We start from the raw sequence: 23,251 nt of genomic DNA on the forward strand, positions 1-23,251 counted from the left end.
TTTCCTTTTCAATCTCCAAATTTTCCAGCTTTTCATTTGGCTTTATAATCCTTTTAACGTGGTTTTCATATTTCTTCATTTTACTACTTTTCATAACATTTTTAAAATACATAGTAATGTGGTTTATGCTTGTGTCGACGTAAGGCGTATGGACAATTAATATATCGATTTAAATTCACGATTCTCCTCTTTTGTGAATAAATAAGATTCAAATTTATATTCTTTTCTTACATTTGGGTCTTTAAAAAAATGTCCAATATCATTCAGTGCTATTCAAGACTACGAAACGTATCAATTCCGTACAGTATTTTTATTAATTAGTCATGAAAGTGGCCAACGATCCACAGCGGTTATAATTCTTGAAAGGTCGACGTAACGAAGATAAAGTGCGCCGAACCGCGATTTGACCAGGTTTCCCGGGGCATTGTGAGAAATAGAGTATTAAGGGATCAGGGTTCCGATTGTACGATGACATACATCGAGTCTATCTTCCTTTAGACGATTTTCTGGCATATCCGGCACTTTTCTTCTGCCTTTGCGCGGCGTCCCTTTTTTGGTTCGATTTAATGCTGGCCTGCCAGATATTTGGAATAAAATGGGCAGGAACGTGAAATCGGCGGCTGGTTCATGTACATAGGTATTGATGTACGTATTGGAAAACGATTCGGGGATCCAAGATGAAAACCTTCGAGCGCATCCTGGCCCAACAGTCACCTGGAAGAGTCGCCCGTGGAAAAATATCGCCGCCTCTGAGCGATATTTGGCATCAACGGAAGTAAGAAGGACGATTCCGTTCGTTTTGTATGCCCAGCCATGTGTTGCGTTATTAAACTGGCTGGCTGAACGATGAGATCATTCTTTTGTCTGCGAGGCATCTTCGTTGCAGCCTTATGACGTTTCCATTGTGGCGATTGCGCTTCTTCATTTTTCACTTCAGTCTCCGTCACTGTACCTTCATCTCATTTGATTCATTTATTTTGGAAACTATTAATCCATTTAGAAAACTATATAGCGAGTAGTATGGGACCGGTATTTTTAATAAATACCATTCTAGAAACGTGTGCTCCATTGGAATAATAAAACTCGCATACAACTCCTCCATTACTAATTTAACGATTTGCATTGAAATCTGGCCACGTGGATTTTCAGCGAAGTCAACAACGACAGAAGCCGTTTGTATTCTAGCGAATCCAAACAATGGAATCAGGTTTTGTGTTGAAAAAAGTTTCCCGTAAATATTTTTGCCATCGTCGAGGGAGCTGGTAACGGTTGTGGCGGGCTGAAAAGTCAGCAAATTTTCGTGAAGCCCAGATCCTGAACGAGAAAAACATTGGAAATGAACAAAAATCAGGTCAATCCGCGTATTGAGTGCAATTTGAACGATATATCCTCCAGCGAGGAGGATATATCCGCCTCGGCATCGATACTAATATACTAGCGATCGTAAGTCGCCTACGAACGATGAAAAGTAATTTCATCGCTAAGATTCGTTCACTATGAGAGAAGCTGCGTCTCGTAAATCTTCCACCTTTGAGATGGGCTTCCGTGCCAAACTATTGCAGATAAGATACGACGGTGTACGGATAGCAGGTGCGGAATGGAAACGGGAAAGCAGAGTCCAGCTAGCGGGCGGTGGCGTTCTCTCCAGATACCACTTACCTGGAATCACATTGTACGCGATTCGTGCAGAGTCTAGCTGTTCCTTTTAATCGTATTACGTTCCCCCATACTTTGAACTGGCCGGAAATTAAATTAACCAATCCGGGAGTTCGCTTTGAAACGGGCAACTTCGCTTCGAAAAGTGCGCGCAAACGAGAAGCCACTTGCTGACGCGTCTGGCTGGAACGGCACCTCGTTCCCGACTGAAAAACCTCCCGTGAATTTTCTCGATTCCCGAAGACAGGGGAACTGAAATTATTATTATTACCATGGAGGCAGTTTTCCGATCGGTAGAGATCCGTGCCGCGTTCGTCGCTGGATGCTTGTTTCAATTTCGAGTAATTGCTGAGATTTATCGAGCGGAGTGAAAAGAGAATGTTGAAAGTGTTATAGCAAATGGACACTCTCTCGTTATAGGTTAGGCGAGGAAGGAGGTAAGAGTGTCTTTGGAGTAGCGCAGTAAACTGGTCGAGTAAGTAGAATGGGAAGGTACCGCTCCGACGGAGTACGCGCTTCGTTTCTCGGACAAGTAGAGTGAGTAACGCTATTGGTCAGACGCGGAGAATTTAAATCGTGGTTCGCGCGACGAGTGGATTTGGCGTGTCAGTGGCCAGACATGGAGAGTGATTTCTAGTTAGGCTCAGAAAATCACCTGTCAAACGAATGGAGTCAGCCCGGCGGTGATCCGACAAGTGGAACGATGCCATCCGTGGTCAGACAAACTCACTTTCAAGTATGGCGTGGTACGTTGTTATGTAAAATGGGCGCAACGATTGCACTAATGAATACTCCTTTTGATAATAAAGTTTTATCACTTGGACGTGCTGCTCAATCGTGTTACTTGCCACGGTCATTTGGCATCACTGACTGAATAATAAACAAAACATTTGACAGACGCCGCTAAATTAACACGCCCGCTACAGACTGTCAAGATCGACCCGTCCTTATTGGGAAACCCTTCATTTTCTTATCTTTATCTCTTTATATTATTATTATTGTGAAATCACAATCTCCCACTGTTTACTTGCCAATTAATATAATAAACGCTAACCTTTCTCGTGTTGGCGACAAAAATAACACCGAAACGAACGGGGAGCAAAGGCATTAGGAGGAGCGTGTTAGGGTAATGGATTCGATGCCACGTTTGAACGAGATATAGGTTACAATAGCAATAACTCCCCATCGATCGAACGTAACGAAATAAAGTGGTAAAATGAATAGAGCGTAGGTTGATAAAAATGTATAAAAGATAAGGAACAAGAAGTGGGGGATGAAACAAATAAGGTCGGCTAACGTGGGTTTAGTGGCGGCGATATTTTTTCCCCTTTACCCTTCCAGGGACATTATTCGGGAGTAGAAAAAGCTCTCCAGACGGTGTATATATCAGCACGAGCCAGCCTGTACACGCCTTTATCTCCAAGTATTTCGCGCGAGTAGATAGCTGGCATTCTATATAGGGAATCGTGACTTCGTTTTAAATTCTCTTGGCGCGGGGGATCGAGGTGTGGGGGGTTAGGTAGGGTGGGTTAACGTCGTTTCGAAGAGAAATCGCCCTGTGCACTGACAATAAGGAACAGAGGTACCGGGGAAAGGACTTCGAGTACACGGCAGTGAACAGAAACGCGATCTCGTGTTGGTGCGCGTTTTCCCTCGCGAGCACGCGGCTCGCGACGTCTCGATCGATTTCATCGACCGTTTTTTCGACCGATTTACGACGCCATCGTCAAACTTTACGCTTCCGTAGCAGTAATGCACCCTTTCGCCGCGTGCACGCTACCGCCGACAGAATTTTTTTATGAACTAACAAATTCCTTCATTGATTTCATGGCAGATGGATTGATTATGTTTTGTATACCCTGTACTGGAATACCAGGCTACAATTGGACGTGTACACTTATGATTCCTGCTCCCTTGATGCATATTTTCAACAGTTAGTAAAGACACAGTCTCTTCAAAAAAATGGATGAAAAATCTTGCAGACGTTTCAGTTCTGTGACTTCTCGAAATAAATTATTCTAAGTAACCCAAGTGCAACACAAAACGAGGATCGCTATTCACCCTGAGAACCTCTTCCATAGACGTATAAATCTCGATAGGTGACTGGGCTCCTTCCAGGAGGAGACGATGGTCGTTGTCCAGGCTCGAATGTATCATTTCGAATTCGCATCGCTGCGTGAACGTGATCACCAGGTATACACATACACAAGTCCTGGACGTTTCACGAAAATCTAGGTCGCCTTATGATCGGGGCTGGACTCTCGAGGAATCTTATCAGGTTGCGCGAAGGTCCGTAAATCGGGCGAGACGTCGAAGGGATGGGACCGTCGGAGGTGCAACGACGTTCCCGGTGAGATGAAGGCGTCGGGACGTAAGTAGACAGCGGGGAGGGTCGAAAGGAGAACTTAAACGCGGAATACCGTCGAATAGGCGGCACTCGTCCGGTACTTCAAGCCGTTTCGCCGATTTAATAACGTAAATTGTGAGCGGGGTTCGCTTTAGCAGTTTCGTCACGAATTTTTCTAAAGCACACTATCGAGTGTTCGGACTCCTGCCGGGAATACCGAGATCTTTCCCTGCAGGCCAGGGCCGTGAGAGACGTCCCACAGGGCCCTCCGCCTCGCGCAACCCTTAAACTCACCCCTCCTACTCGCTTTTGCATTTTTCTTCCTCACCTTCTCGCCCTTTCACCTCTATTCCCTTTTGGAAGCCCTATCGGTGGCCTTGAAGAAAAGAAAGCTTTGTGTAATACACAGAGATCTGCTCAAGTATCTTAACACGTTCATTGCAAGATTAATACTCATGAAAACTTCTACCGTGATTAAATTTTGTTTGGAGACTATTGGAAACTGGGTAATGAAACATTTATCGTGGTATTTAATTTTTTAATTTCATCAAAGTTCAAGTATTTCATTTCAATTTATTTTCGGTGACATTTCAGTAAAATTAAAACATAACCATTGAATACTTTGGAGGAATATTCTTATTTAATATTTTATATGACAGGCTTGCTTTAATTTTGCTATTTTTTTCCATTTCTGTTGCCCTTATCTATAATAACAATACGTACATTAATGTGTTCTATTCTTCCAATCACGTTCCATGTCCATCTTGATCTTCGAACATTGAGTGAGCACAAAAAAGTAAGCATCGTCCTTACCTTAACAGGACGTATATTAATAATGTGTCTAATACTCACTACGTTCTATAGCTCATCCTTTCATTTTTTTTTCTCTCCTTTCACATTCTTCCAGTCGAACTTTCTATGGAGTCCTTCGGTGAATTCGAAGGCGCCGCTTTTGTAGGTAACGCGAGGCGACAGGGCTGCGTCGACGAGAGCTAAACGACGAATTGCACCCCCGTGCCTACGTGACTCGCGTTCGACTCGGTCCCGGCTAATGTGGCAGCCGTGAAACCGACACGGCTGAACTTTCCTCCAGGACTCCTAACCCTGGAGGACCTCTCTTTTCCTCTCCTTTCATCGCAAGGCCGTCCCAGTGGCGTTTCCAAGGGAGCCGCGGCTGAAAGAGAATCGGATATGACAGAGACGGTTATGCGATATATTGAATCCCGGCACGGAGAATTTCCTGATGGGGTTTCGGGCTCGCGGAGTCGCGTTCGTAACTCGTAGAACAATAGATTCCCTGGGAAATGGAACTTCCCTCTTATAAAGAGGAATTTAAAATTGGTTTACAAGTTCCGCGCCCCCCCCCTCGATCCTTTTTTTTTATTTTCGTTGTGTCTTGTTTGCCCTTATTTCCTGACGGACTCGGGGAAAATTGAGTTCCCGTCGGTGTCGCGTTACAATGTCGCGTTACGACGACGTTCTTCTTTCCCTCTTTACAAGCAGTTTACGGGGTAAAAGGTTAACCTCGTTTCCGTCATCGCTCGCAGAATGTGTCTTCAGCGGGTTTCGACCTTCGTTCCACGACAAAAGGAAAACGTAATAATGAAGGTAGACGACGGTTAGGGAGTGAATTAGAGTCACGAAACACACGAATCGAAGGTTTGCTTTCAAATTAGAATATTAATATTCCAAGAAGACCCAAGGATTACTTGTCAACACGACTCAGTTCTGATACACGAACTCGCAGCTGTCAGCTCGATATCACAGCCACCGTCTAAAACAACCAGAAATTCCAACGCGGAACGAATCGTTTCACCTGTCGCTCGAGACTGCAAAAGCCCGCTCGAAGGGATGCGTAAGAAGCGGGTTAAAAGTCGCGACAAGAATCGTGAAAGCATAAGAAATCGCGCCCTTTTAGAGGCGTCGCGGCGCGTACAGGCCGAGAATTTCCAGCTACGAAGGTGGTCGGTATTTGCATGTGAGTAATGAACCCGGCACGATGGGACTAAAGATGAGAGCGAACGCGACGGGGTTGACACCCCCGAAGGCGGCGGCAGCCTTCGAGGAAAGGACGCCTTGGCGAGACAGGCTGATATCAGCGCCCACCAGACACGATAACCTCTCATGTATGAAGCGTCGTTTAACCGGCCACTCGGGACCACCCTTTCTCCCTTCTCGTTCTTACGTCACCGTCTCGATGACTTTCCATCCTCGTTCCCCTTATTTACCTTAACCCCTTCTTTCGCGGTTCGCCCCTTCGCGGCGCGCTCACACTGCGCTCCCATTCACCGCCTAGTTTTCCTATCCAAAGTGCACAGCTCTTGAAGAGTTTGCGGAATAAAAGGGCCTCGGAATGCCGCCGTGGAACTTCCCAAGTCAAATTGAACGGCGGGGATGCTCCGTGATCGATTCGTGCCGAGGGAAGCTGAGCACGACTTTATCCTTGGAAGTTATTGTTGCGTTGTTGTCCTCGAGTTGAAAATTCGTGTTTGCGTGTTACGCGGTTGAAGACTGTCGTTGATGGCAAATGGTTCTAATTGTTAGGCGGGGGGGGGGGGGGATATTAATCTTTAATGATGAGGAACAGTCTGAGGGGAAAGAGTGCTGAATATTAGGGGACTGCTCGATTCCAATAGTAGATTACATTTCATTCGATTATTTTGGGTGCGAAAGGATATGGGGCTTTGGAAATTTATTTTTTAATAAAATATGAATGAGGTGGATTTTGCAGTATTATGCTGTATTTGACTGGAATATTTTTTATTATACTATATTTTACTGCATTATGTCATTCATAATACATTAAATTTTTTTTTTTTAAACGGAAGTACACATGATTACAATTAAACCTGAAGGATGATATTTAAGTATCCACCACGGCTATGCTGAAAGATCTTCTAGGTTCTGAAACACTTGAGTCGATAATTTGACTCCACTGGATGTAGACTATGCGCCACGAATACAAATATTTCAGGGTTGCGTCATTGGAACAGGAAGAAATAAATGACCTTCGATGGTTTCATTTTTGGGGGAATGTTCGAGGAGTTTCCCCTTGGCTGCAGACTTGGCCGAACTGGCTTAAAAGAGAAAACACACCGGTGGAAAAGGTCACGCCAGTTTTCCCCCATAAAGCTGACTTTATGGAGTGAGTTGTGTCGCTCCGCGGACGCTACCGAAGTTTCCAGACTGTCGTCATAAAGCGCCATTTTCACTGCTCAGAAGTACCTAATAGAATTGCAACGTACTACGGGGAAAGTTGCGATTAAAGGATAAACTGTCTTTTCCCTCTCATTGTCGTACCGAATAAAAGAGAAACGGAGGAACGGACGAGCAATCAATCTTCCGTGTATCGGGAAAGTTTTTTTCATTTAATTATTTTAAAACACTCCACGCGGGCGGACAGCTATTTACCTTGTTCGATTTCGTTCCGATCGAACGCTTTCACGGAAATTACACCACGTATAGTGTATACCTTGTTTAAACAAATGCATATTTTTTGGCTCGTGTATACAATATCGAGGATACACCCATGGTGTTCGACATGTGTTCACGTGTTGTACAATTTTTTCAATAGATCGGAGAACAACATGTAAGTGCAACAACATTAACTTGTACTAAAATCGACACTTTTGCAGTGAAGACTCGTGGATACTGTCAAGAGGATAAGTGGTCAGTGATGTAACCATCGATAAACGAAGCGTCTAGATATTAATTTGATATTCCTTTTTTCTTTTATAAAAAAGAACAAATGATAATAGAATGCAACGGGATGAATATGAAATTGTTAGTATGAAAAGACAGCGATAAATTCAGCTTCGCAGCTCTTTCGCGGAGAAATAAATTTGATGGTCGTTGATATCGGCCATCGAGGACGGCGTTCATCATTATGTCAGAAGCTCGATCATGTGTAGAAGGACGGCCGTTCATTGAACGAGGCAGCAGTGAAGTGCGCAACTTCAGCACAGCCCTGTCGGGTAGCGGTAGCTCTTAAAGAGATTATTTCGAGGACCTTTACTGCGAACCGTTTGGCTAACTATCGCCTACTCCTTGAAGGGCCTTCTATTCTATTTCTTCGTTAGTCCTTTACGCTTCCTTGACTTCCATGAGTCACTCTGTCTTGTCTTCCCGTAACGATGAATACGCTCTCTGAGGAAGGTGAATCTGCGGGTTACCTCCTTATAATGAATCGTACCAAAGCAAAGGCGAAACTCATGTATGTCGTCAAAAACTATTATGTATTATTTAGGTTACCGTATGAGAATTACGATGCTCAATGGTCATGGTATTATCTCAAATATTATTTACTAATATCTTTAGTACACTGAAATTGATTAAATTTCTACTATTAATGAAAACATGTTAATAAGTCCTGTGTGTGAAATTAGCACACGAACTGGCTATTTTAATGGTTAAACCGGAATGTTTTCTTTGATTTACCGTGACCAGGTTGAGGGAATAAATCAAATTTAATTGAAGAACAACTTTACCTACCAACGTTTCGTCAGGGATCAAAGAAAAGTCAATTGAATTCTATAAACGGGATGTTACAGGTGGACGAGCGTCCCAGTTCCGTTCCCAATTCTACTAGCAAATACTTTCGTGTATTTGGTTACTCTGTCCCGGATTCATTCGTAATATCCATTTTTATCAATTATTCCTATTAGCGTTATAATGTCTAAGTCAGAAAAATTAATATCTAAAGTATGCACAAAAAAATAACAGTATTGAGCGAAAAAAAACAAGATTTAAATTAGATTCAATTTAAAGAAGTAAAATTAAGTACACAAATAAGCTCTGCCTCTGAGGAGGGTCCGCACCGTCAGATGGTAATTTTATTCTACGACTCATTTGCACCTAATGCCGCTAAGCTTGTTACATCGATTACCGCGGACTCGAGGTGACTAAAACTATTAATCCCACGCGTGCAACAGCTTATTTACAAGTAAAGCTCCGCGATACGCGCATCCGAAAGAACAAAAGATCGAAACTTGCTGTATTTAATTTCCCGTTGTTCGCTGTTTTTACGTCGCGCAGGGTTTCCATAATGAATGACTACTTTACGTCGCAAAATAGCGGGGCGTTAAACTCGCGATAAAAACTGCTACGGTATCCTGTCGTAAACTCGAGTCCGCTCCTTTCTAAAGGGTGGATCATAATTGCTCACTTTGTCGGGCGACGAACGAGCAGCCCGTTAAAATATTTCCTCCGCCTCCGTCGAGGCGTTTATTGTTCTCCCTGTTGCCATTTTCCCTGATAGGCGCGACCGAGGAAATCCGCTGGCAATCACGCCGTGTGCTTCCTCGTGGAAGTAAGAATGTGACGTATGTTGTTGGGGGGAGAAAGAATGAAACGAAACGTTCCGTGATTTATTCTTGAATGAAAATTATTGACACGAGATATGGTTGAATGGAGATCAATTGAGGGAATAGATACACTTCTTTTCTTGAGAAATTCATTTATATTTAGTGTACAATATTGATATTCTTATATCTATTATTTTTATTTTATTATTGTGTATGTTGTTGTACAAAATTGCAGCTACAAAGTTTAATTTATAAAAAAATTGATTGTATTTCGATTGGCAAGTTGCTATTTCATGGGTTAAAGGTGAATCCCAGTCAATCACCGAGCTAATCGTTATTTATGTCTGCATCTTGCTTTCCCTTCCTACTTCCTCGAGATATTCCACGCCCTGCAATATGTGAATTCTTGCGGCACACGAGCGAAACGAGCGTCTCTTGCGCGTAATTTTCAGGACGTGGAGCAGTACTTTGCCCGGCACTTTGAACTACAAAGCGGAGGAAAGCAATATATGGACTGGGTGGAGCGAAAGTTGTGCTATGAAGATTCATTTTCGAAGAAAAGTACTTTCGCGATCAAGCGACTAAAGGGTTCTCGGTTTGGCAACCTTTGCGTACATTTTGTTCGGTTAATCGATAATGCTTCTGTCATTAAAAATGTCGCAATCTGTTCTTTTCTTCATGCGTATTAGCATCCAGGACAAATTGAAATTTCAATAAGATACCAAAACTGCAAGTCTAAAGTGAACGTTTCGACTTAAGACAAAAATTGATTAATTAAGAATATCACAATTTAAGAAAATTCCAGAGGTACAAATTACAAATCTGATTGAATACTACTTTCAACTATCATTTTGATTCAAAGTTTCACAATGTTTCTATCTATTATCCTCTAGCACAGGAAATAACAGTGCACTCCACGATGAGAACGTCAAGACTGTTCATTCTTTCGTCTAAGCATTTTCCGGTGTAAATTGAACCCACTTCGTTCTAGTTAGCGCGGCAAAAGAGAGTCTCGTTTAGAAACCTACAAAATCCTCTAACAACAGCGAGACATTTCGAGTCAGGAGCTCGATTCGTCAGCGTCGACGCCACTGTTTCGGTCGGACAATGGCGATACATTGAATAACATCGCGGGGACGGTTGAAACATTTTCTGCTTTATGTTTTAAATAGCCTGAAACCATTTAGGATGTAGCGATCAGAGCGACGGCTATTGTAAAATACCGCAGAATAGAGGCTGCTCGTATAGGTACGCATTGTTGCGCGTATTACTATACTATAGTCGTGTAAACGCGTACGTGGACGACGTATATAGACGTGTCTTATAATGTGCGTGTAGACGATCATGCGTATTTGCGCGGACGTCTATACACAAGTCAGTTTGCGCACGTGCGCATACATTGCAGGTCAGTAGATTTGGATGGATACGAGAGAGCTCAGAGGGAGCTTGGAAAAGGATATTTGAAAATTTGAATATCAGAGAATTTGGTTATTGGCTCTTACAGAAGTGTAACACGTAGACAAATTTTGTAAAATTTTGTAAAGACGAAATCTCGAACTTATTCGAGATATAATAGTAAATTATTGCCTACCTTCTAGGTTTAAATAAATGAAACATTCATTTTTGAATGAATATCGACAATCTTCATTGGTAGAATATGAATGGTCTTAAGTTTAAGAGGTAGTTAGTTCAGGAATAGAAGAATTGTTCAGATTTTTATGGAATAAAGACTGCCATGACTGCTAATATAGAAAACAAAAGAAGAAAAAATTATTTTTGGAAGGGAACATTGTAATGTGTACGTTCCATAGTGTACGCAGGGAAAGGAACTTACAAGTAAGAGACAGAGATAGCCAGTTTTTCTTTCCTCATTAAGTAAAGAGAAGTATTTAGCATTTAGCATCCCAGACTCCTGACAATGTATTCTCAATCCACCATTAATAAAGAAGCTTAATTTATATTTTTTCATCAGCCAGAAAAGCAGATATCTACTTTAAAGCTTTACTTAATTAAATTGCTGTACAAACGATCCATCTAGACGGGTATTTCGCGTCGAAATAACTTGGACTATAAAGCAGAGAGAGCGACAGAGAAAGAGAATTAAAGAAAGAAGAAAGAGGGATTGGCGTTAATATTCGCGATGAGACGATACTTTAAAGTATAAAACTGTCGCCCGCCTTTAAGGTAGCTGATCCAATTAATGAGTAAAGCTCTGTCGACTGAACCTAACAAATTAAATTTCCAATTAATTTAATGAAAAGAACAAAAATAGAGAAACACAAGAGAAAAGGGAAAACAAAACTCGGATAAATGTCCCGATGGATACCAGCGGTGGCAGATATTTCGAGAAACTCGCGCCGGAAGACGAGTATCCGTGGAACTCGAAAATTTCGAGGACTTTTAAACGCGTTAATGACCAGCATTCACTCTGTCCAGCCGAACACGTTGGATTTCCGCCAATCAGCGCAGCAATTAGCGAAATTCACCGAACGTGCTTGCTCGGCAATTGGGTGAAACGATCTGACGGCCAACTGGCAGATTTTCGGTCTTAATAAATATACAGCTTCAAACAGGGCTTCTCAACCTGCATCCATGTCCTCCTTCTTGAGAGAACATTGCTGAAACGTCGATGGAAAATGGAGAGACACCCTCTCGATCTCGAATAATTAATATACTATTAAGAGATCGACCTAGGACTAATGGAGGACTAATGCAATCTTGAAACCTTAATCAATTCTTCCCCCCTCCCAGTGTTATGGATGCTTTCTATCAAATTTTCATACTCGTAGATCTTAATACAACGCCACCAGAGATACAAACTTTCGAGTGTCTGAGCATCTGCGATACGTCAACGAAGAACACAGCCGAAACCAAAGGGTTAACGCACTGATGGTTGGGGGAATGAAACAGCGTTACCACAGGCTGATCAAATAAAGACCCCCCGTTCGGATGCGAGAACGAATTCAATAACTAAATACAATCACCATAAATCCCTGTGAGGGGAGGGGAGGGGGGGGGGGGAGGTATCCGTCGCGAGATCGTCCATAAATCTGCTTCTGCGGAGAAACAGCGGTATGAAAATCAACGGACGCGGTATTTATCATAGCGTTTCGCGGCGATCGGGTATCGCGTAAAACGGACACGGGGTGTGGCGAAAGAACTGAATCGTGCCTCGACACCGGAGGCCAAATACGGCCCGTGAGCGCCGGTTAATTTCCGTTTGACTAACGCAACGAGTGTCGACGGCCGCGTTTCCGTGACTGGTGCGACGTCGTGTATAATACAGAACGGTCCGTTACACGTACAGCACGCGGCCCGTCGTGTAACGCGGCTTGCACCGGCTCTATCACGCTGGTACAGGCCCCGGTTGCCCGTGTATAAACATGCACCTAAGTACAACGTTCTGGCAATGCGACATACACGTGTCGAAGCCGTGTCGATACTCCGTTGGCCGCCACCACAGCTGCCATCTCGGTTGCCAGCTGGAAAAGCTGGCTTACGTTGTTGACGAACCTGGTAGCTGAGGTAGTTGCAAGTTTTACTTGGTTTTATGGTAGCTGAAATTTGAAAATGCAAGAGTCGAGAGTAGATTCTTGTCTATTTTTTGGGATACATTTCTAGTGCTATCGTTTGAAGATGTTTCATATTTTGGCGAAGCAATCTTGAGATGTAGAATTATATGAGCCTTGTATGAACTTTTTGTTTTATGGAGTTAATCGATTTGTGTTATGAACACCTCGTATGTAGAATATTTTACAAATTTAATGCAATCGTGATTTGTACGGAATCGCTATCTGTAGAAAGGAGGCATTTAATTAATCTAGGAACTCGGAATAAAAATGGGAGTCAAGACTCCAGCTACGATTTTCCAAGGAAGCCTCGGTACTCTAACAGCGAAGCGTTCTGACTGTACTAGTCCGTAACCCCGAGTACTCAAGATAAATCTTTTTCAACGATCTTGCGTTTACTATCGCGACAGGCGAAACGATGCGTTAACGCTAAGTCCGCCTAACCACCGCAGAAGCGACAGCAAACCGTTAAGCTTGTTAGTTTTAGGGTCGCAGCTAATATACTACGGATTACCTAGGATAAAAGAAGGAAGGAAAAGGGGAAGCACGCCTCGAGAAAAAAACGTGTGAGAATAGAGAAACTGTGAGATACTTTACAGTTTACCAAATCCGTCGTTATACTCTTTTAGAGGCAAATTTATTCAGGGTGAACGAGAACGGGGTAATTTTGAGTTCAATTATATTTATACAATACGAATTCAAAGCTGTTACCTGAAAAAGCGACAGGACACAGTGGAAAAAATATTACACGTGTATGTGTTGATTGAGTTGATTTAATTTCAAACTCTAAAATACAAAAAATACGACTGTTTTCCTCAGTGTCTATCGATATCATTTGCTGGAACACTAGATAATCGTGTTTTTGCCTTTCTAGTGATGCATATTTCGCCTGAACCCTTTGCGAAACGGTGACAAGCATAATCAAACTCTAGAATACAACAAAATACGATCGTACGATCATATATCCTGCATGTATAATATTCGTCACAGTTCCTCGTATCGTTCCTCGTATCTTCGTCGACAACGTTTGAATTTAAAAACAGAAAAACCTGAAAATGTAATATGTCTCACTATCAATGAAGAGATTAAGAAGGGATTTACTGCCACTTCGAAGAAGATAGCATCTATGCATGAAACTTCAAGCGTTTGTGGAATACATGCTGGATCCAGTAGTTCCTTGCCCAGAGACCTAGTTCAGCTCTAAGAGATCAATCGATAAACGGGGCTACGTCGCGCGTCTCGATTACGCCGGATTCAAGTGGGAATTCTGTCGGAATTATTCGGTTTGTACCAATTTCAGCCTGATCTCGCTGCGTCGTTTCTCCTACGGAACTGTCCTCCTTCTTGCCGGGTCCCTTGGTGTTCCACATTCGGGATAATCGCGTTTCCTCCTTAGAGCAGCCGAAGGATTTGAGAAAACACGGTTGTCGGATCGATAACAGTGCCACTTTGTTGGCTGAGAAAAATCTCAGCCGAATCTCGAATTCGGCGTTTGCACGCTGATGTAAAATTTTCACGGGAGAAGGATTTCACGTGCTGGCGATTTCAGACTCGTTTAAGGCGATTACTCTGGTTTTATAGCTGGCAAAATGTTACTTTTTGGGCCAAATTACGAAGGATATTCGAAAAGCTTACTCCGCCCGCGGGGAATGAGAAGCTAATGCCTCGCTTTTCTTTCCTGCATCACATAAGCGAATGTTGCGTTCTTAAATTTCGAAGTGGTACCACTCAAAATATTACCTAAACAGGTTCTCGAAACACTCCTCGTGAGATAGGTGAATTATTTTCTGAGAAAATAAGGCTCGTGACTATTTTGTTAACTAGGGTGACCTTCATAAGATTTTAGTTGTACGAATGCGTAGTGCTTGTGAGAAAAGAATTTATAAAAAATATTTTTATATTTTTGCTCAGAGTAGAAAAATATGTGGAGGATTCGGCAGGGCTGGATAAAATTCAGATAAAAAATGTTACAAATATTATTTGAAACAATAGATGCTATACAGTTTGAATAAAATAATATTCTAAATGGGCAGTTGAATATAATCTTTATTTGATATCTTTTAGAATAAAATTAAATATTTTTACTGTGTATTTCAAACATATTTTTTAAATATTTGTTCACAATATAAATCTGTCGTGGAAATAAAATGTTTCAAAATAAAGCCCCACAATTTTGAAAACATATTGCAACATGGACACTATTTTACTTTTATAGTTACACATGCAAGACGATGAATATAAATATTCTCCAGCAAAATTCGTGATCCCGAATCGATACAAATTACCCTGCCATAGCCTGGATGTATTTTTGATTTATTTCAATTTATCGAATCGGGAACCTGACACGTGAACATGGATTTCAGGTGGGGGAAAAGAGTATTATATATGGATCCGTTGACCATTTGCTCCAAGTGCTCCATTTATCGTCGTTTGTCTGCTCAGGAAATTGTAAAGTTTCCGGTGAGAGGGTTCGATTTCAATATAAAATTTCACGTACCGCGATTCCCGTGGCCCTGGGTGAATCGACGTCGATTCCAGGAGCAGCGCAAAAATTCCACGGCGCTCCGGCTTTTCCCGATGGTAAAACCTCGACAAGCAAAGAGTCCTCGCGAGCAATCAGAATTTTTATGGAATCGAGCTTCCTTGGAACGCGAATGAAAACGAGCACCGTGACGTTGCCGCGATACGATCTGCGCGATGTTTGACCACTGCCAACCGTTTTCTGGAAATTCGGCTGAAGCGTGCCGACTGTGTAATAAGGTACAAAGATATTTCGGTAACATTTTTCAACCGACAGAGATTCTACATCGTCGCACTCGCGTGAGAAGCGAGGAAGACCTACCTCAGATTCTTTCTAACAACTTCACTCTTTCGTATATTCAAGATTTAATATCACTTTTACCCCAAACTCTTCTGAAAATCATTCGAATAGAGAGTCGAGGACGTAGCGAATATTCCACTAAAAGAATTGAAGTTTCTTCAGCACTTATCAGTGTAAATAAAAGTGCAAGATCCGACAAAGCCAGTATCAACAATGTTCGAGAAAAGGCATCGTAAAAAACCAACTCTTTACAGCATTCTAAGCTAGAAAGCCTCTTTGAAGCATTTTATTGCTATCGAAGGAACGGGTCGTATCAACGTTTAACGAGGAGACACGAGTTATCGGAGGTCTCCGTCGAAAACACCCCTTTCGCTTCCATTTATTGTTAGTTGGCTTGGATCGACGATTGTCTCTGGAAGACATAGCTGTTTCGTTCAAACGGTCCCCAAGTGGGACGCTACATGGAGCCGCTCGTGGAGAATCGCAGATCTTTCTTCATCCAGGACGTAAACTATGTCGGTGTTTCTTGGTCCCTGTGGAGCGAAGGGTGGCTCGCGACCCGTCAGAATTCATTAGCTTCCGCCACTGCTCTCTTCGCCAGCGTGTTTTTCCCCCTAGACAGGCGCAAACCTCGACAGGTTGTTCCAAGGATTGAGCTGGGATTGTGATTCAGGTGTGACACGACTGTTGAACTTTTATATTTATGCGTCACAAACTCAAATGTTGATATCAATTCTGTGTGCTTTACTAAAGCAGGATCTTAAATGAACTGTTATACAATTAATGCTCACGAAAATATTATTTGAAACAGTGGATGTTAAGCGTTTGTTACGCTACGTTTTTTAAGGGTATGTTTCACATATTAATTTGAGTAGCAGAAGTATAAGTGGCATGAACTTTTACGACAACCTAATATTTATCTACAAGGATCCCAAAATATACTATCCTAAATATATCCGAAGTCAGCTCTGGAGTGCCGTAAAATAGAGATCAACCCACTTCCAGAACGCTGCAACTCTTTTTTTGCCAAACATAGAGCTCCTGAAAAACATCGAGAAGCGCACAGACCTCGCGGGGCTTTTTTTGCATGCTACGTTCGATAACAGTCGGGAAAGTAAAAGCGTACGCGATGAACTCTGTCGGGGGTGGCCGACGACGCGTAAAGGATCGCGCGCGATCGTTCGAAAAAGGGCTGGGTTAAAGAAACTGGCAAGTTCGGAAGGACAGAAGAAGCTTGTGTACGAGTGGAAAAAAGGCTGACTGGCTCGAAAGAAGAATCGCGGGGGTGGAGGAGCAGCGGTGGGCATTGCCGAGGGTAGGAACGGAATAAAATTTGCATCCCAAAATCCTTCCCCGTGCGCCTCGGCTCCTTTTGCGTATTCTTGGTCTGTTTCGGTTCTATCCAGTTCTTTCGCGAGGGTAACGCCGACTCGTCTGCATACGACGTAATGACGGTGCTCGACATCCCGTGAACGGACGTAGGGTAAGCCCATTGGGCGGAATCCCGGCCTCGCTTCCGCATCGTGGACCCTGTTTTGTGTCCCGTAGGCTTGTTTGCGCTGCACGGGCTATCGAACCCGTACAAAAGCTTCGACGTCTCTCCCGTTCGGTCCACTCGGTGTCTGCGTCCAGATGAAACTTCAGCCTTTTTTTCTTCGAGCCTCTGTCCAGTTTGGAACCGTACGAATTTTGCGATATTTGAAATTTTTTGGGAGAACGCCACTGGATGCGCGGAATGAATGAAAGTAGTGCCTTTGAAACGCGACGTCCTTGCTAGGAAACAAGCTGTTAATTTGTAGCTTAACCTGCGTTGGAAGTTAACCTCGTGCCTGGTTTTCTTCATTTCAGATGCTTTAGATATATTGCGCCGCCTCAATCGTACACCTTTTCTTGGTAATACAGTATTTCCAGTCGCATAATTTGAATTAAATTGAAACTCGATGGACTATGATTAATTTGAAAAATGTACTCCTGAAGTGTTTTGCAACGTTTCGAGTAGAAGCTTTCAAATCCCAGCAATGCTTAATTAAAATTGACGTTAATCAAAAACAGAATTAAACGATTTCCCGGTCGATCGCAGCCATTATCGAACGATGCATTGTCAACTAAATTTCTTCGTAGGTGTAACGACAACCATCATGTACTACGTTAATAATGGCCGAGTGTTATTACTTTTGCTCCTCTCCGATCGTGTATGCAGTTATGAAATTGAATTTTAGATATTTTGAAAACGTTTCGCTTTTCAAACCGGGTGGAGAGTTTCAATTAAATTGAAAACACTCGTGTTTCACAAGTTTACAATTGTGTAACGTTTAACAATTTGTACAAGCAATTTCGAAAGCATACCGGATGAAATATGTATTTTATTCGATTCTAGGTCGGAATCGTACGTACGTACGTACATTGAAATGATTCAAATTTCTGCCCGATAATCGATTCATACATAACTAAACAGTCAATTTAAATATTGTTATTTACAGATTCGCATGCGTGGCTTAAAATAATTAAAATTTCCAACTGTTATTAAAGCCTCGCTCGCGTTTTCGTGCGAGTAAACCAATCTTTGTGGAATTATAATTATAATATGAACTATGCTAATGTGACTGAGATTGGCTCATTCTACTTTAAACTTCGAATTCCATATGCAGAGTGATATTAAAGTTGCACGGACACTTGAATTATTAAGAGGCCCGTTTCTGCATGCTAACGGAAGCGATTACAAAGTTACAATTTTTTGTGAAGAACACTCGGAAAGCGATTTGGCGAAGTAGGTGGTTAAAATTCAACGTTTTGTTTGGATCCATTCCTTTGTTCTGTTTTGCTTAAAACAGAAATCCAGAAATGACCAGAAATAACAACTGTCTATAAAATTCATTACGTCAAACGTTTAATAAACAATTCTTCACCGGGCTTGAACAAGTCGACCCTGTACTCGTGTTTTTCGTAATTATTATTTCACCATTCTGCCCGCTATAACGACGTCTGGGCCCCGGCCATTTAAAGCGTGGCTATTTATCTGAAATTTATTCCAACGGTGTATTAGTAGAAAATTTATTCCGGCTCGTAATTCACTATCCGAGGCTTTCCTGTTTGCAATAAATCTCGGCATCGTTGAAACGTTAATCGAACAAGTCGTCCCTCTAAACGACGACTCGGCTCACTTTCGAGTTACACGATTTATTCGCGGTAATGTTTGATTCTCACTGGCGTTCAAGGCGACGCAGTTACTCGTATATTGATGGACAATTATTTCAACGCTGATGATGTTTTAGAGAGAAGGAGTGTATGTAGTTCACGTGAAATCAAAGGGAATTTAAGTCATCACCTTGCCAGTTTCAAACTTGTTAAAAAAGTACAGTAGATCAAAAATTTCCTACCGTTACCTACTTGATCACAAACTGGCTATCATAAATGAATTCTTATCTCCGGAAACATGAATCGTATTGAACTCTTCTTTTTTCTTATTCTCATTGGGAAGGATCAGTCTTTCTAAATAATTTATTGTTCAGCCCCAATAAGTCACTTTTTCAGCGTAAACAAATAAAAGTTGCTGTTTACTATCCAACTTTTGAGTTCTTGATATGACAACATTATAATATTTTCTCTGGAGCATGATTATATCTTGGACATCGCGTTCCTTGGTCACTAATGGGAACGAAACTTAACGAAGCCAAGAAAAAAGAATTTTTGCGGCGCCGTGACAAACAACAGTGTCGCACAGTTCAACGACTTATCGCGGGCGTCACATCGGGGCAACGACGCGGCTTACGGGCTCGTGTAACTCGATCGCTTCCGCGCTCGTTAACGATCGATCATTCTAAATAATTAGAGTGAAAGAAAGGAGAGACGAAGAACCGTCGATCCCGGAGTGTTTTTACACGAATAAAAGCGATTGCACTTCTTTTGTACAGTGCAATCTTCACACTGAATAGATGTTCTCGACTTCTTCTCATCAGACGCAAAATTAATACTGACAAGATTGATCAACAGATGTTTACAATATCTATAAAAGTAAAGAATGCAAAGTATGATTCATGATTTGTTTTTTTTACCCTGCAAAAGTACTTCTTGGGGCTGGATAATAATCTTCAGATAAACCATGTATTCGAAGGGAACCTAATTGAATAGTGTCTCTATAATCACAATTTCTTACTGACTAGCTCGAGATCGTGTTACCCCAATTTTATTTTATTTTCTACCAGTAGATATTCCAACAAAGAATGTAACGATGTCATCAGACGTTGTCGCTGTCCAGTGATTGGTCGCCAGCTTTCATTTCGCGTGTTACGGATTCGCGATAAGCCGTTACACCGAAAGAACGAATAACGCGAGGCAATATTCCGCTCGCGAGCGGGCGATCGGTTATTCAAAACATCAGATCCCGAAGTTCCATTATAGGTTACGGTACATGCATATCGCCATATCTTACAACCTCAATACAGGGCGTAACACTTGTTTCTGACGGTTTTACGAGCCTCCTCGTATTCTATAACTATATATATGTATATATCAGATGCTACACGAGGCCGACCTCGCATCCTTGAAACGTTCGGTACACGGAAAACAGAGACGTGCTCTTCCCACTTGGACGGTACCGAACTTTGCCATCGTATATTTATGCGATACAAATTCACCGGGGACCAGGTTTGCGAATCGTGGCGCGCCTCGTGTACGAATTTAAAAGAGCCATCGACCAATCGCGAGGCTTGTCCCTCGAAATCCACGACGATCGCGAACCATCTGGACTCAATGCAACCTTGTATGCATTCCTTCAATTTTGTACACAGGGTGTCTCGTTACTGACGGTACGATCGAGTAGGTGGTGATTCTACGTAAAAAATTGAATCGAAAATGAAAAACACAATTTTTCTATATGACGCTTTATTTAAAAAAAAAAAAAAGAAATGAGTTTGATAATTTGTCGAGTAGGTGTGTACTTGGTTTAGCTTCGGTTCTTGAATTTACAATATGTAAATTGTACATCTGAAGTTTCGTAAACTCGTAGGTCTGACAATGGACAGACCTATTCTACTTGCTCGAAGTGACCACCGGCGTCGAACCATGTTTATTTAACACAGACGGCACCGTATCACGCGAATGCAAGTTTAATCTATCGCATACCGTTCTAATGCCAACTGTAACGTGGCCAGATTAAAGTTGTACCGCGACTAATTACTTCTAACCCTTTTAGAGGCTATACAGCGGGATTGTTTAGAGTCCCGTCGACCCAGCGCGCGAAGGCGTTCTTGCTTCCTCGAGTACATAGCTATTTGTATACGGGTCCGAGAACTTCCTACATGGGACGACGCGGTCGGAATAACTAGGAGTTTCGAACGAATCCCGGACGCTCGGTGCATGAATCCCCACGCGAAGGGAAACGGGTAGGGACGGAGGAAGGCTAAACGACGATAGCGTACGACTAACTGATGCAAACCGCAATTGAATGCAACGAATGACGGAGTCTTTCGCCCCGGTGTCATCAGGTTTGGACACAGTACTCCCTAGTAATGTTACGAGTAGAAATTCTTTGCGTAAAAACGAGCAAAAAGTACGTACATTAATTTATTAAACTGATTGAGTTTCCCAAATCATCCCCCGATTCGTTGTAGTCTCACAGTGCTACTCAAAAATTGTGCTCGATTAAGTGTATGGAAGTTTTTCAGAAGTTTCGTTAAATTGGGAGTATTCTTACATCTTAGTTGTATTTTTATACCTACTTTAATATCGATGTACACGACTTACATCGATGGCTATTGGAGGCTGTCTGGTCAGTGAGAGTTTCCAGACGTCTGTAGAGGATTAACTTGGATTACTCTATGTGCAGGATATCGGCGAGAACACTCACCACCTTGCGGCCATCACGATGCCAGGAACGTGCTTGATGACCGATGCGGTCAGGATCGTCGACAGTTAGTGATGAGGAGGAGCAAGTTGTCGGCGTGCCGATGGCTCAGGTCACCAGTAACATGCCAGTTCTCGATCACAGACCAGACCCAGGTCCTCTTCGAGGACTTCTCATCGGCGTTTTCGTTCTGTTGTACCTGCCACGGTGTCACTGCTATGGCTCAGGTAAGGATAAGTTTCGACCTCCAAAAGTTTGCACTTTATTTTTACGCCATATACTTCCCCCGAAGTTGATTCCTACACTTATAGTCAAATCGAATCCAATAACCTGAATCAAAACTGCTTTGTGGTACAATTGAAATGTAACATACTCCAGGTTAACAAACAAAATGAACAAATCAACAAAATGTTCAGGAATCATCGTAGGTTTGATATTTAGGTACTCTGATCCTTTGAAATTTGTTGCGGCTTGCACTTGGGCTAATATAATTTTAATTACTCTAGTCTCCCCTGAAGTCAAACAAATTCCAAGAGAGTGAAATATAAGAGCTTCAACCTCTACAACAGCGAACACAAAGGCTAGGCATACCATCACTTCCGGAAGTTCGTAAAGAAAAGAGGGTCGATAGACCTTATTATACGTGGTTGAAAAATCCGGCAATATCCGTTGCTTAAATTAATTTAGCGACGGTCAGTAAAATTCTTTCGGTACCAGTGGCGCCATTGGCACTGCAATGAGATCAGCTGATTACGGTTTATAGACTTCATTCGAATAGTTTAGCGTGAGAGCGATATGGTCAGCTGAGCACGCGGGTTGGTTATCTGGAAGGGGTTGCACCGCTGCTGTTAACAGCTCATTATTACGTCAACTATAAAACTCCAACCCTAAAACTACGGTTTTTCTGTAGGGAAATCCTCGACGAACACTCCAACAATTTTCGTATTTTCAAAGACTTAAATGCATTTATTTAAGAGCGAGATAAATTCAAAAGCAGTAAATTGATGATTGAAGCTTCTTTAATTTCGTGTGAACCGTATCATAGTTCACTTTTGCCAAAATCCCAGACATGGAGCGCAAGAAGTGATCGATTTGGCGTGGAATGACCCGCCGGACAGAATCAATATCGCAGACCCAACAGCGCAGCGACACATTCAATCCGTCGACGCCGAAACAAACCGTACAGTCGCTCGTCCGTTGGAAAAAATGGCGAGGAGGTCACGTGGGGATGAAAGATTCACCCATAAGTTACTCATTTGGGAATCGTTCAGCGGCAGGTGCCACGAGTTAGGGTACTTCGACTGGCTGCGAAGACGAACGTCACGTTTATTCTCTACACAAGACTTTCATACATGATATCAAACATACCAGGTCGTTTTTAGATTAATTTCCACGATAGAAATGATTATACTTATTAAAATTCACGTAACTATTGTAGTGGTTTAATTGAATTAAATTTATCGAGCCCAAATTCATTTGAGTGTGAGAAATATTCTTTCATATCAGAAAGAATGTGAAACTGAAATGGAATCTAGTCCACGAATGAATCTAAAATTTGTATTCCTTATTTTCCGGAGCTCAGCTTGCGAAGAATCCGCGAGGCTATACGCTTCCTTCCAATGCCAAAAGGTTCCCCAAACCCCAGTGTAGTCTGTCGCGGGAAACGTATAACCGGCGTCGTCTAACTCACGGTTCACGCGGCTCATTTTGTCG

The 23,251-nt window shown here is 42.3% G+C and overlaps 1 protein-coding gene across 2 annotated transcripts in view; it reads left to right on the forward strand.

The window, feature by feature from the left end:
- The window catches only part of LOC128885249 (discoidin domain-containing receptor 2-like), a 239,163-nt gene that overhangs the window by 103,956 nt on the left and 111,956 nt on the right, over positions 1-23,251 (forward strand). For both annotated transcript variants that reach the window (XM_054139192.1, XM_054139191.1), the window contains one exon: positions 21,521-21,765. In XM_054139192.1, coding sequence (XP_053995167.1) covers positions 21,585-21,765 — 181 coding nt within the window. In that variant the 5' untranslated portion in view covers positions 21,521-21,584. The remainder of the gene's footprint in view (positions 1-21,520; positions 21,766-23,251) is intronic.

Source organism: Hylaeus volcanicus, chromosome 2 (assembly GCF_026283585.1).
Source record: "Hylaeus volcanicus isolate JK05 chromosome 2, UHH_iyHylVolc1.0_haploid, whole genome shotgun sequence".
Taxonomy (NCBI): Eukaryota; Metazoa; Arthropoda; class Insecta; order Hymenoptera; family Colletidae; genus Hylaeus; species Hylaeus volcanicus.